The sequence below is a fragment of the Rhamphochromis longiceps genome, linkage group LG7, assembly GCF_057381845.1.
Source record: "Rhamphochromis longiceps isolate RC_006_pf linkage group LG7, R_longiceps_female_GT1.1, whole genome shotgun sequence".
NCBI lineage: Eukaryota > Metazoa > Chordata > Actinopteri > Cichliformes > Cichlidae > Rhamphochromis > Rhamphochromis longiceps.
The window spans coordinates 47,821,865-47,835,350 of record NC_140563.1 but is presented as its reverse complement, the minus strand read 5'-3'; the positions used below and the strand labels follow the sequence as shown (position 1 = coordinate 47,835,350).

At 40.8% G+C, this 13,486-nt stretch overlaps 1 protein-coding gene across 1 annotated transcript in view; it reads right to left on the bottom strand.

The window, feature by feature from the left end:
• pappaa (pregnancy-associated plasma protein A, pappalysin 1a) overlaps positions 1-13,486 on the bottom strand; it is a 104,399-nt gene that overhangs the window by 69,368 nt on the left and 21,545 nt on the right. Inside the window, exon 7 of the mRNA XM_085413993.1 lies at positions 6,835-7,336. Coding sequence (XP_085270119.1) covers positions 6,835-7,336 — 502 coding nt within the window. The remainder of the gene's footprint in view (positions 1-6,834; positions 7,337-13,486) is intronic.

Below are 13,486 nucleotides of genomic sequence, written 5' to 3'. Positions count from 1 at the left end.
CGCTGGGATTAAAAGGCTTAGAAAGGAAGCTGAGGTGAGTGACTAAGCCAAAGACTGTGGTTATGTCCGGCGCCTAGGTCTATACAGGCAAAGAACTGCAAACTCGTTACCCGTGTCAATACTGTAGCAGTCAATTGCAAACATTTTATTTAAGCGTGCCCCATGACTTTCTTATTTAAAAAGCAATAAACAGATTATCAGCTCATGTCGACTGAGCCATATATCATCCTCAGTTATTTTCTGAGAAAACACCACGAGATCAGATCCCCCTCGTGTCATACATCACAGTCAGCTTGGGGCACAAAGGCAGTTTCCTCAGGATCTGCAAAACTCCATCGTGGGGTCCTTTGTCCTTTCGCACAACATTTTTTTCTCCTCTTGTCACTGATATAATGATACAACACAGCTTCTGGGAAGCGGGTGAAATAGCTGCGATATTTAATCTACTGATTTGTGTTCACGGTTATTAATTTTCCCATTTTCTTGTTTAATTAATTAATGTGAAGTTTAATCAATGAATTTGCGTTCACTGACAAAGTAGCCAGACTTTCTTCTCATCGTGTTTTTGTGGGGATTTTTGTTTGTTTTGGGGTTTTTTTTTACTGATCTTGAGCATGGGTTTCGGAAAGTCTTTCAAAATTTTGTTTGAACACTGAATGCTTTCTTACTGAATTATTTTTAGTCCAATCCATGTGCCTGACCATTTTCAGAGCCACTTAATGCCGAACTTTGAATGATTCGGGCATAAAAACGGCACCAGTTTAAATGTGGTCATATGTTAGTAAAGCCACTGGCAGCAGAGAAGAATGAACAAATAGCATAGAGATTTTTAATTTGTTTGTTTGTTTGCTACCTCAAAAGCACATAGTGATGTTGTGGACGAATTTATAACAGCCACACCTATAGGTTTCAAACAATTTAGTATCAGAATTCCTATCCAGTATTCATAAAAACACACTTATCTGTAACTAATTATAGCTATGTAAAATATCTGCTGTATAACTCATAGCTCAAAGGACCTTACTACAATCACTGTCAACGTGTCACATGATAAGATTTCATCATTAGTGCTTTTTTGTTCTTCTCAAAACCCCAGAATAATTTTTTTTTTTCATAGTGGCTCTCTTGTGAAGTCTTGAACAAAGCCCTGTAATATGCATTTCAAAGGTATTCAAAACCACACAGAGCCATGAGTTAACATACGTGAAAGCTACTAATAGCAAGAAGTTTGCCGGTGTGTGCCTGTGCTCGTCTGTGTGTTCCAACCTTTACTGATATGTGGACACTTATGTGCAGATGCATTTCCATTCTGTAGCTCCTTGTTGTTCTTGGCGGAAAGACTCCAGATGAGAAAAACAGATAAATGTATGGAAGTTGAGAAAAAAAACAACTTAATTTGAACCTGCAAGATCACCAAACAAAGCCTTACTTTTCAGGACTGTTAATTATACACCCACACTAACCTGTGCTATATGTATAGAGCTAAAATAAATTATTCAAACAGGACAGGAAATAATTTTTATGGCAATCGTATGCCTTTTTAGAAGTCCTCTGGGTTGCGCGGGTCTGTAGTTTCTATTTCCTTTTGCCTAAACAGCTGCATTTGCCTGATGAAAAATGATCAAATAAACTAAACAAGGACAGAGAAATGTCCTGGCTCTTCCTGAACCTTTAACCCTTAGCTGATTAATGACTTCTACCAGTTACAAGCCAGACTTTACCAGATTAAAAACAACTAAAAACACATCTTTTTAGAATTGCATTTTGTTAACTTTTGTCTGTTTTTGGGGCGATCGTGGCTCAAGAGTTGGGAGTTCGCCTTGTAATCGGAAGGTTGTCGGTTCGAGCCCCGGCTTGGACAGTCTCGGTCGATGTGTCCTTGGGCAAGACACTTCACCCGTTACCTACTGGTGGTGGTCAGAGGGCCTGGTGGCGCCAGTGTCCGGCAGCCTCGCCTCTGTCAGTGCGCCCCAGGGTGGCTGTGGCTACAATGTAGCTTGCCATCACCAGTGTGTGAATGTGTGTGTGAATGGGTGGATGACTGGATATGTAAAGCGCTTTGGGGTCCTTAGGGACTATTAAAGCGCTATATAAATACAGGCCATTTACCATTTTGTTTTATACCTTGTGAAGCACTTTGTGATCTTTTATCTAGAAATGTGCTATATAAATAAAATTTTACTTTACTTAGTTACTTTACCAGATTACTAACGGTTTGCTATGGATTATGTTTTTTATGTTTGTAATGAAGAGGTGATCGAAGAGAGTAAAGTAATAATCGCTGTAGCTGCTGTCGAAGGATTTCCGACTAATCGGTGATTTTTACTGCTTGTTATGAGAAAAAATAATCCCCTAACTCTATTAACAAAATAAATTAATGTGTTGACAATAAAGTGATATAGAAACATTGCCTACTTTTTCAAATAGCTGTGTGAACTGAGTGTGAACATTAGATTGACTTAAAGGAAAGAACTGCTGTTCCCCCCATTTGACCAGAACTACATATAAAGTCCTCGGTTTAAGATCTAACTTGCTTTCAGAATTAGCCAAAAAGAGTGCCACACAATAGTTAAACAAGCAAATCTAGACTTGAGTAGCTAAAGGGATAAATGTGGCAGATAATATGCAGAACTGTACAGAACCAGAGTTAAATTGCAAAGGGGGCAGTAGCAGCACTGCTACTGGACGACCTCCTTTGAGGAGGAGTGGAACCATCTTCTGCTACCTTCTTTCCTTACATTTGCTTGACCTCCTAATACTGTCCCTCTTTGCCCTCCAATCATGGCCATAATTTACCCCTCAAGTAGTCCTAACTCCCACTTTGCATCTCGTTACTTTGACCAAACAATCCATCATACATGGGTTGATACTTAGGAGGTATGTTCTCTGGCATCTCCTTTGCTCAGTTTGCCTCAACTAATCTGAAGGCCAGTAAGCCTGAAAGTGGAGGGTCAATCATCCGTGTCTGTCAAACCCACTGAAACATACTGCAAGACGATGCAACTGTCTGTGTGGTCAAGAAAAGCATTTCAGCAAATCGACTCAGGTAGTCAAACGGAGCACTTTACGCTGGATTTGTGGCGGACAAAAACATCTGGGTGACCTTCACAATGTCAGAGGTTATGTTTGTTTCGTTATGCTTCGTGACGAGCCAATGGGCCTGCATCAGTATTCCAAACGACGTGTCTAATTTAATGTTTATGCCCTGATCAGTAAAAGAAAGTGAAAACATTATGCCCCTTCATTCTGCCTTTTGGAGGTTGTACAGTATGTTTTTATTTTGTTTGTTTTGTTCCACAGTGTTTCCAAATAAATTGTCCTAAAAGACACACTATTCTTCTTCAGTTGGATGAGCTACAGACTTTTATGGCTAGAACACACATACTTACTTGCTAGATCTTCGCTGACCATTTAACAGAAACAAGATCGCACATGCTCTCACAACAGAAAACAGACAGCCATCGCTGGAATGCAACCACAGCTAGTGAAATACACCACAGCAGTAAAACTACCTACAGTACATCAATAATAACTGAAGTGTGCCAAAACCTCAAAATAAATACATTCCTACTGTAGGCAACCTTCCACGGATACTCACACTACAGTGGGGCAAAAAAGTATTTAGTCAGCCACCGATTGTGCAAGTTCCCCCACTTAAAATGATGACAGAGGTCAATAATTTGCACCAGAGGTACACTTCAACTGTGAGAGACAGAATGTGAAAAAAAAATCCATGAATTCACATGGTAGGATTTGTAAAGAATTTATTCGTAAATTAGGGTGGAAAATAAGTATTTGGTCACCTCAAACAAGGAAAATCTCTGGCTCTCACAGACCTGTAACGTCTTCTGTAAGAAGCTTTTCTGTCCCCCACTCGTTACCTGTATGAATGGCACCAGTTTGAACTCATCATCTGTATAAAAGACACCTGTCCACAGCCTCAAACAGTCAGACTCCAAACTCCGCCATGGCCAAGACCAAAGAGCTTTCGAAGGACACCAGGAAAAGTATTGTAGACCTGCACCAGACTGGGAAGAGTGAATCTACAATAGGCAAGCAGCTTGGTGTGAAAAAAATCAACTGTGGGAGCAATCATCAGAAAATGGAAGAAATACAAGACCACTGATAATCTCCCTCGATCTGGGGCTCCACGCAAGATCTCATCCCGTGGGGTCAAAATGATCATGAGAACGGTGCACAAAGATCCCAGAACCACACGGGGGGACCTGGTGAATGACCTGCAGAGAGCTGGGACCAAAGTAACAAAGGTCACCATCAGTAACACACTACAACGGCAGGGAATCAAATCCCGCAGTGCCAGACGTGTTCCGCTGCTGAAGCCAGTGCATGTCCAGGCCCGTCTGAAGTTTGCCAGAGAGCACATGGATGATACAGCAGAGGATTGGGAGAATGTCATGTGGTCAGATGAAACCAAAGTAGAACTTTTTGGTATAAACTCAACTCGTCGTGTTTGGAGGAAGAAGAATACTCAGTTGCATCCCAAGAACACCATACCTACTGTGAAGCATGGGGGTGGAAACATCATGCTATGGGGCTGTTTTTCTGCCAAGGGGACAGGACGACTGATCCGTGTTAAGGACAGAATGAATGGGGCCATGTATCGTGAGATTTTGAGCCAAAACCTCCTTCCATCAGTGAGAACTTTGAAGATGAAACGAGGCTGGGTCTTCCAACATGACAATGATCCAAAACACACCGCCCGGGCAACAAAGGAGTGGCTCCGTAAGAAGCATTTGAAAGTCCTGGAGTGGCCTAGCCAGTCTCCAGACCTCAACCCCATAGAAAATCTGTGGCGGGAGTTGAAAGTCCGTGTTGCTCGGCGACAGCCCCAAAACATCACTGCTCTCGAGAAGATCTGCATGGAGGAATGGGCCAAAGTACCAGCTACTGTGTGTGCAAACCTGGTAAAGACCTATAGTAAACGTTTGACCTCTGTTATTGCCAACAAAGGTTATGTTACAAAGTATTGAGTTGTATTTTTGTTATTGACCAAATACTTATTTTCCACCCTGATTTACGAATAAATTCTTTACAAATCCTACCATGTGGATTCATGGATTTTTTTTTCACATTCTGTTTCTCACAGTTGAAGTGTACCTCTGGTGCAAATTACTGACCTCTGTCATCATTTTAGGTGGGGGAACTTGCACAATCGGTGGCTGACTAAATACTTTTTTGCCCCACTGTATACTGGGAAGTTATGTACAGGCACTTTATGGAAGTTAGATATCATCACTGCATCCTGCATAATGTGCGTGCTCACTGTTCTGCCTCTTATCAAGCACTATCCTTCTCATGGGAACCAGGCTGACAGCATGATAGTGGGATGGCACAACACACAGCTCTGTCATGTATAGCAACATGTTTTTTTCCTGTGTCAGCACATTCCATAAAAGCAAAGCATTAAATTCTCACCACAGTGTGCAGATAATACCTTCAACAGGCCGTCTATTTGCCCTTTCATGGAATATGGGGGGGAAGCAAATGTGGGCAATAACTGACCTATGACTTATAGGAAACAAATGTTGGGCAACAGATTTGAAACTGCAGAACAAGAGGTGGCTTGCTTATGTTCCTGGGGGCATTAAAAAGGTTATCTTGTATTACGAGAACGTAGCTAAGTGAATAGTTTCCACAGATAAAAAAAAACAAAACACTTTTTACTGGCATGCCCTGAAAAAACTCCTAATTACATCACACTAAAGAAGGAAGGTATACAGTGACTGCTCAGCAAGTCTCCATTTTTTCTCATAAACAACCGTTTGCAGAAATATTTTTCAGGCTGCTGCAAACTTATTGTACAAGCGGTTTTTTTGAATTGTTTTGTTTGTCTTTCTGCCCACCTGCCAGCAAGCTTGCACAAAACATATGACAAGCTGAAATACATAAAACCTGGTGGACTATGAACAAAAATGGGCAATCTGATGAGTAAAGTAAGGGATTACTATTGCAAAAACGGTAATTAGATTACCGTTACTTCCCGTAGGAACGCTGCGTTACTGCGTTACTAAAACCGTGATTTTTTTTTTTGCAAGAATGTCTCATGACAGTGACAGTGACGTAAGCAAGTGCGATGTTCTATATCGAGTGCGGGAGAGAGTATGAGCGTGCAGCGTTTAAAGCGTGGAAGTACTGACCTTACTTTAAGTTTGATTCCATAAAAAGTGACAAAAACATTAGCATCCTTTGTGTGTGGGAAGAAAACTTCTTGTTACAGCGAAACCCCCCTAAACTTCCAAGCAAGCACTGAGTGGGATACGACAGAGAAACTCGCGGATTCTTCAACTGACCGCGGCACACCTGCACCAGCGTAAACCTCCGCCTACCCCACTCCTGCTTTACAGGTGAAAATAGTGCAACAGGACCGCTAGTCTTTGACTTTAATTATTTTCTGCTGTGTTTTACTTGCATCTATTTGAAAGAGTGAGTGTAAACACAAAATTTTTTTTTGCTTGATGCATGAAGTTAAAAGATTACAACTAATAAAACAAGTTTTAAAAAGGGACTTTTCCTCAATTTACAACCTCTTCAGGTTGTAAATTGTGTTTTTAAAAAGTAACTAAGTAACTAAGTAATTAATTACTTTTGAAAGTAAGTAATCAGTAAAGTAACGGGATTACTTTTTTGGGGAAGTAATCAGTAATTAGTTACTGATTACTTTTTTTAAGTAACTTGACCAACACTGACTATGAACAGGCCAAGTCAGAAATATTTCACTCAGAAATGTTTGTGTGATCCTGACAGGCTTTGAGTGGCGATTTACGTGGAGGTTTGGGCACTCATAGAAAAATATTCACCTACCAGGTCACTCACCTATCTGTATATCGGTGGGTAGGTTCATTCAGCAGCAGACCGTTGAGGGCATGTGTGAAGGGTGGCTGACGCAACAGGCGGTAGCGTAAAGGCTGGCAATGGTTGCAGAGTTTATAGTCTGGCTTGGATGTCAAGAGAGTGGCGTCGATCTCCAGATGATGCTCCATAGTGTAGAACTGTACCCCATACACCTCTTCCTCAATGTCCAGCTTCATAGTGAGCGGGGTATCACAGAAAACATTGCTGGGACCCAGTGAAATGTTGTTTCCACTGACGGTCAGCAGCAAGATGTTATGGATCGCAGGCAGCGCTGTTTCCTCGCGGCTAAGAAATGTAACCCACACAGTCAAGGAGTCAGGTACCAGTGGGTAGGCGAACTCTAGCTGAAGCATGCAGCCCTGTAAAGGGCACTCTGGCAGGCCAACGATGTCTTGCTCGGTTGCTGAATGAGGGCTCCAGGTACGCACACTTGGTTCACAAGCCTGCTCCACATCAGGAGGGCCTATGGGATGAAATTACAAAGCAGTCACACACACACACACACACACACACACACACACACACACACACACACACACACACACACACACACACACACACACACACACACACACGTAGGCAACACAAAAACTTTAAATAATTCACAAGCTTATGTTGACCATTTTAGATACAGCTATGGGTGATTATTAAACACTCATGCAGACACATAATGATGAATTCAAATACACTATTGTACAGAACTATTTTAAGATAACCGAACAGGTAAATTTAAACTAAATATTAAAAAAGATTGCTGACAGATTTTTATTTTTTATTTTTTTTAACCGCATCAACAATCTTTTTGGTGTATCTGCAGTGCTTGCAACATCAAGGTTGAGGTGAAACTGAGAGTTCATTGTGAGTCCATCTGCAGAGGAAAGGCAGAGCTGAGGTGTGTACCTTCTGAGAGGGGCCCTGTGCAGGGTTCTCACTTCAGCGCAGTCATTACAACCTCTAACAGTCACACTCCAGCCATATTTGGAGTCCACACACAGCTAACTTGGATTATCCCAAGTGACGTACACTAACATTCATCAAGCACTTTTAGAAGCCAGCAAGCGGCAGACACTATGTTCTCCCTCAATTTCCTTTTGTGCATTTCCAAGCTGGCAACCAAAGAAGCCATTTGCTAACCTCATTTCTGGGCACCATGCAAAATTCCAGTGTTTAATCAAGTGAAGACTGAATATGGTTTCCAAGCCACATTATCTCAACACATTTATTATTGTACTGTAAGTGTGTGTGTGTGGCCAGTGTGGAGGTGAATTAAAGAAAAGAGAAAGGGAGTAAGAAATAGAGAAGAGAGGGAGAAAAGCGGGAGGCTGGAAGAGAATGAACTAAGGTACTCCAAGAGGTTGGCTTTGCTCGGCTCATGTAATCCCGGCTTTCTGGGTAAATTTTCATTGAGTTTGCAAGGAAAGGAGCTGTAGCCACTGAAAATATTTTGTAATGTCAGCTGTTATGGTGGGCCCCACTCCTGCTCTGGCACAGGAATTATGTGGTTGAAGATTTAAGAGGAGAAAGAGTAGAGGTGCCATTGTGTAACCCAAGGCAGTATAAACTGTTTTTTGTTTTGTTTTTAAAGTTGATTGTCAGTACCCTTGTTTGTTTTGGGGTTTTAAAAATGAATTTAATGTAGCTTTATATGCAAATGACGTTTCCACATTCAAATTTTACACATTCCAAGAAATTGGTGCCATTTGGATTCTTGTAACAAGGTTTTGTTTTGGGTAAAATGGGTTAGTGCTTGTTATTTTTTGTTTTCGCTGCAATTTTTGTTCCCCTTCTGTTAAAAATTTGAATTTGTCACATCCCTTTTTACAACCCCAACTCTGAAAGAAGGAATGGGATAATTTGCAAGAAAATTTGTGTAAAAAATATTTGTGCTATTCACAGTAGTAGATACAAAACATGTCAAATGTTTAGACAGAAAAATACCACCAGCCCTCATTATGAATTTAACGGCAGCAGCACATCGCAAATAAGTAGAGACAGTGTTTACCACCATTTCTTTTATTTAACAGGAGCGCATAAACATGTGGGAGCTGGGGAGACTTTTAGGAGACAAATGTTGTTCTTGGCTGTTCTTGTCTCAGTCCTGGGTCATTTTTATCATATTTTGTTTGGTGACACATTGGTTTAGCATTGTCTTGCTGAAAGAAGTCGTGATCTGAATGACAACATTTTTTACGAAACCTATATATACCTTTCAGCACTGATGGGGCCTTTCCATATGTCCAAAGTCACTAAATACAAGCTCATACCTTCAGAGATGGTGGCTTTTGAACTGAGCAGTGGTAACAAGCGAGATGGTCTCTCAACTCTTCAGTCAAATTTCAATTTGTTTGACCACAAAACAATTTTCCACTTTGACCCAGAGAAGAAAGTAGCATTTCTGGATCATGTTCACACATGGCGTCTTCTTTGCATCATAGTGCTTTAATCCCAGTTCCAGTTAGCACAGCAAACTGTGTTCACGGATAAGGATTTGTGGACCTGTTCCTGAGCGATTCTGTGACTTCAATGATAGAATGATGTCTGTTTTTTAATGCAGTCCTGCTTATTGCCACCAGGCCTGGGGGCATCCAATATTTGATTTCTAGTCTTGTCCAAAGGCGTACTAAGATTTCTCCAGATTATCAAGTTTTTATTATGAGATTATGTACTCTAGATGATGAGCTATCCATAGACCTCACAGTTTAAATTGAGGATTATTATTTTGAAATTGTCATATAATTTGTAACTGCAGTTTTTGTGCAGATTAGTGAACCTCTGCTCATCTTCACCTCTAAGAAGCTCTGGCATTCTAACATGCTCTTATTATACCCAATAATGTCACTGAGGTGTTGCCAATTAACCTAATTTGCTGCAAAATGTTCCTCCAGCTGTTTCTTTTTAGTGCCACTTACTTTTCCAATCTTTTGTTACCCCATCATCAAATTAAAAATGAGCTTTGAAAGTTGCTGCATTCTGTTTTTATTTACATTTTACACAAAGTCCCAGCTTCTTGAGATTTGGGGTGATGGAAGTTCCCTGATTGTTCTCATTAAGAAATGACTCATGAAGTAGCATACTTTCAGTTGAAATGCAAGGCCTTCCCCGAAAAAGACATGTGGATGTGAGCATATGCTGCTCTAAAAGCTGTTTACTGTGTGCAGAACTGATGAACTGATGATTATAACTTTGGCATAGGTATGAATGTCTGTTGTCTCTGTGTAACCCCTCTGGCAGAACCTTGTCTTTGACCCAATGGCAGCTGGCAGCCAAATATTTTTCAGTAATTGTTGAGCTAGGTTAAACTTTTTTGCTGGACAACCCTGCATATTTCCTCCATTTGTGTTACTCCAATACTTCTTTTTTTGTTGTTGTCTGGTTGATATGAGGAGAGATTTATATTTTTTACCAAATGTATTTTTTGTTTCTTTCTGCTAATCAAGCAAATCCTTCGTTTGGAGGTTTATGCTTAACTTTAAGAGTATTACACTCTGTGAGGCTTGCTTTTTGCCACATTTAAACTTTATTTAATAACTGTCTGTTAAATGCATCCTAAAGGCTCCTTGTCAACAAAAATGGAATTCCTGACTCGGCAATGACACTGGCCAGAAAACTGCGGCTGAAACATTTTGCTCTTTTCAAGTCAAGACAATTAATACTGGCTGTAATCGGTGAAGTACAACTCTAGGATAGATGTTGGTTACAATCATACTGATCCAGAAAAAGTCCATAGAGCTGGATGAATAAACAGACAGGGATATGTCCGGGCATGCACACTTTATGCTTTCTAAGAAGTGTCTGGCTCTGGCTTTCACTATCGATGACTCACTGTCACACTGCTACACACTTCCTCACTTAGAAGGCAGACGTCAACCCGTCCCCCCCTCCAATGCTTTTGCCCTGACACATACAAACAGAGAGACACTTTGCAGACACACAGACTCACTTATACAGGCAATGGGCACTCTTGTCTTGAAAATATATATCAAATCAGGTAGCATTTACAAGCCTTTTTTTTAAATTTTAAGTTATTTTGGTGCACAGTGAAGGAGCTAACTACTATAACTCAAATAGTTATACCATAAGAAAATGTTACAAAATTTACAAGGGACTTTATGCTCTCTGTACACTAAAGTCACTGTAAATTTGGGGTGAATGTGTTAGAATTAAATAGATTTTTTTTAGCTGAAGCAGCAAATGTGTCCTTTGATTGTGACAGAATGACCAATGCGCTGTGTTTGATCCTGGCAGGATGGATGACAATAATCTCATCCTTTGATATATTGTTTTGTGCTCTGTAGTGTCAATTTGACAGCAGTAATGAAAGACAAGTGATAAATTACATGTGTAGAAGCTATCAAAGTGTCAAGAAAGACTACCAATATCATCAGCTCTGTTCACTTCATTCCTCTCGTTTAATTCCCAATGAATCCATCCATTTATCAAACCATCCATTTCAGATGTACTTATTCCATCCAACTGTTTTCTTCCGTTTATCTAAATCAGGGGTGCTGGAGGGGCTGGAGCCTCTCCCGGGTGCCATAAGGCAGGATAAGGGGTCCTGAACAGGCCGCCAGTCTGTCACAGGGCTAACACAAAGAGACAGACAACCATTCATGCTCTCATTCACACCTAAAATTTAGCATCTCAAATTAACCTAATGAGCGTGTATATAGAGTGTGGGAGGAAGCCAAAGTACCCAGAGAGACACCAAACGGGCACAGGGAGATCATGCAAACTCCACGACAAAAGGCCCGACACTTGGCCGGTGGACTCAGGCCCAGGACCTTCTTGCTGTGAGGTGGCAGTGCTAATCACCATTCTGCTTGCTGTTTTTCTTTGTTTGTTTGTTTGTTGTTGTATTGTTGTTTGAGCCTAATGCAAAATAGCAGTCTATGCTTATACTGTCAGGCAGACAAATCTTTAAAAACTCTTTTAGTGAGGTGTCTGCAATCTCTGATTTTTCACAGATGCTTGCTGTTTAGTTTAAAGGATTAAATCCATAGATATTTAGAGAAAATAATGTTTGTGCTACAGATTGCAAGTGAAACACTGCAAAGTAAAGCAAAATACAGTTGTCAAACATACACATCCTGAACCTTTTCGCTTGCATCGTGCAGTACTGTTTTCAATCAGTCCTCCTTCACTCATGTCACCAACCACATGCAATTCTCTTAACTATCTTGGGTGGTTTCGATCCCACCCAATCTCTCTTACCCACTCCTGGAATCCATATCCATGTGTTTTTGCCCCCCCCCCCCCCATTATTGCTTTTTTACTTCAGCCAAATTTCTCCAGGGCTTAGAGTAGTAAAGATTTATGAGAAGCATTCTGGCTCACCCTGGCCATGCTAGTGTTTCCCAGTCAAGTAGTATAAGGAGGAAGACATTGAAGAACAGGTGCCATGTATGTTTGCATTCACGTCAATGCGCCCATCTTCCAAAACAGGAATTTTTGCCAGTAATCTAACTATAATAATCTTAAAGCAAGTAATTTAATGTCTAGCATTCTAATGACAGAACGTGACTACTGATCACATTTGCAACATTATAGAGGGACAGCAGCTGCAGTATTCTGTGTATCCAGTGAGAAGCTGGCCCGAGCAGAGTTAAGAGAGAACCAAACAAAGACCCTTTCCAAGAGGGAAAAAACAGTTTAAACACACATCATATTAGACAAGCCCAGACTTGCCTCTGGTTCACACACTATAACCAGTGTAAAGGCAAGGTTCAGCAGCTGCTGTTCAGCATCCACACATACTGACACATGATTCAGAATTTTAATCATCTTTGATTAGGATTCATTTCTAGCCTTGTGTTGTGGTTTGACTGTTACCGCAGGTATGACTTTATTATTTATATTTATTGTCACTGATGTGTACGTGAATGTAAAAGTTGAATTTATTTATTTTTATATAAGAGTCTGCTGTATAAACACTCAGCAGGTGCTTTATAAGGTACACCCTATGGACCTAACAAAGGTACATGGGATGTACACATCCTATTGCTGCACCTGTTGGATTGACATCTGGTGACTGTGGTGGTCATTTCAGTACACTGAACTCCTTGTGATGTTCAAGAAACCAGTTTGAGATGATTTGGTCTTTGTGACATTATGCACTGTCCTGTTGGAAGCAACCATCAGAGGATGGGTGCACTGTGGTCATAAAGGGATGGATATGGCCAGCAACAATATTTAGGTGAACTGTGGGATTTAAAAATTTTTTAGTTGATGAGCAAAGTGTGTCAACAAAATATCTCCCAGACCATTACACCAACAGTAGCACCCTGAACTGGATGGATCTATGCTTTCATGTTGTTTATGCCAACATCCAAATATCACAGCAGAAATTCAGACTCATCAGATCAGGGGATGTTTATTCAATTTTCTGTTGTCCAATTTTGGTGAGCCTGTGCAAACTATAGTAGATTCAGTTTCCTGTTCTTACCTGATAAGCACAGCACCTAGTGTGGTCCTCTGCTGCTGTAGCCCATCTGCTTCAAGGTTTGACATGTTATGCATTCCAGAGACGCTTCTCTGCATACCTTCTTTGTATTATGTGGTTTTCTGAGGGGCTGTTGCCTTCCTATGTGCTCAAAGGACTTTGACCTCTGCCATT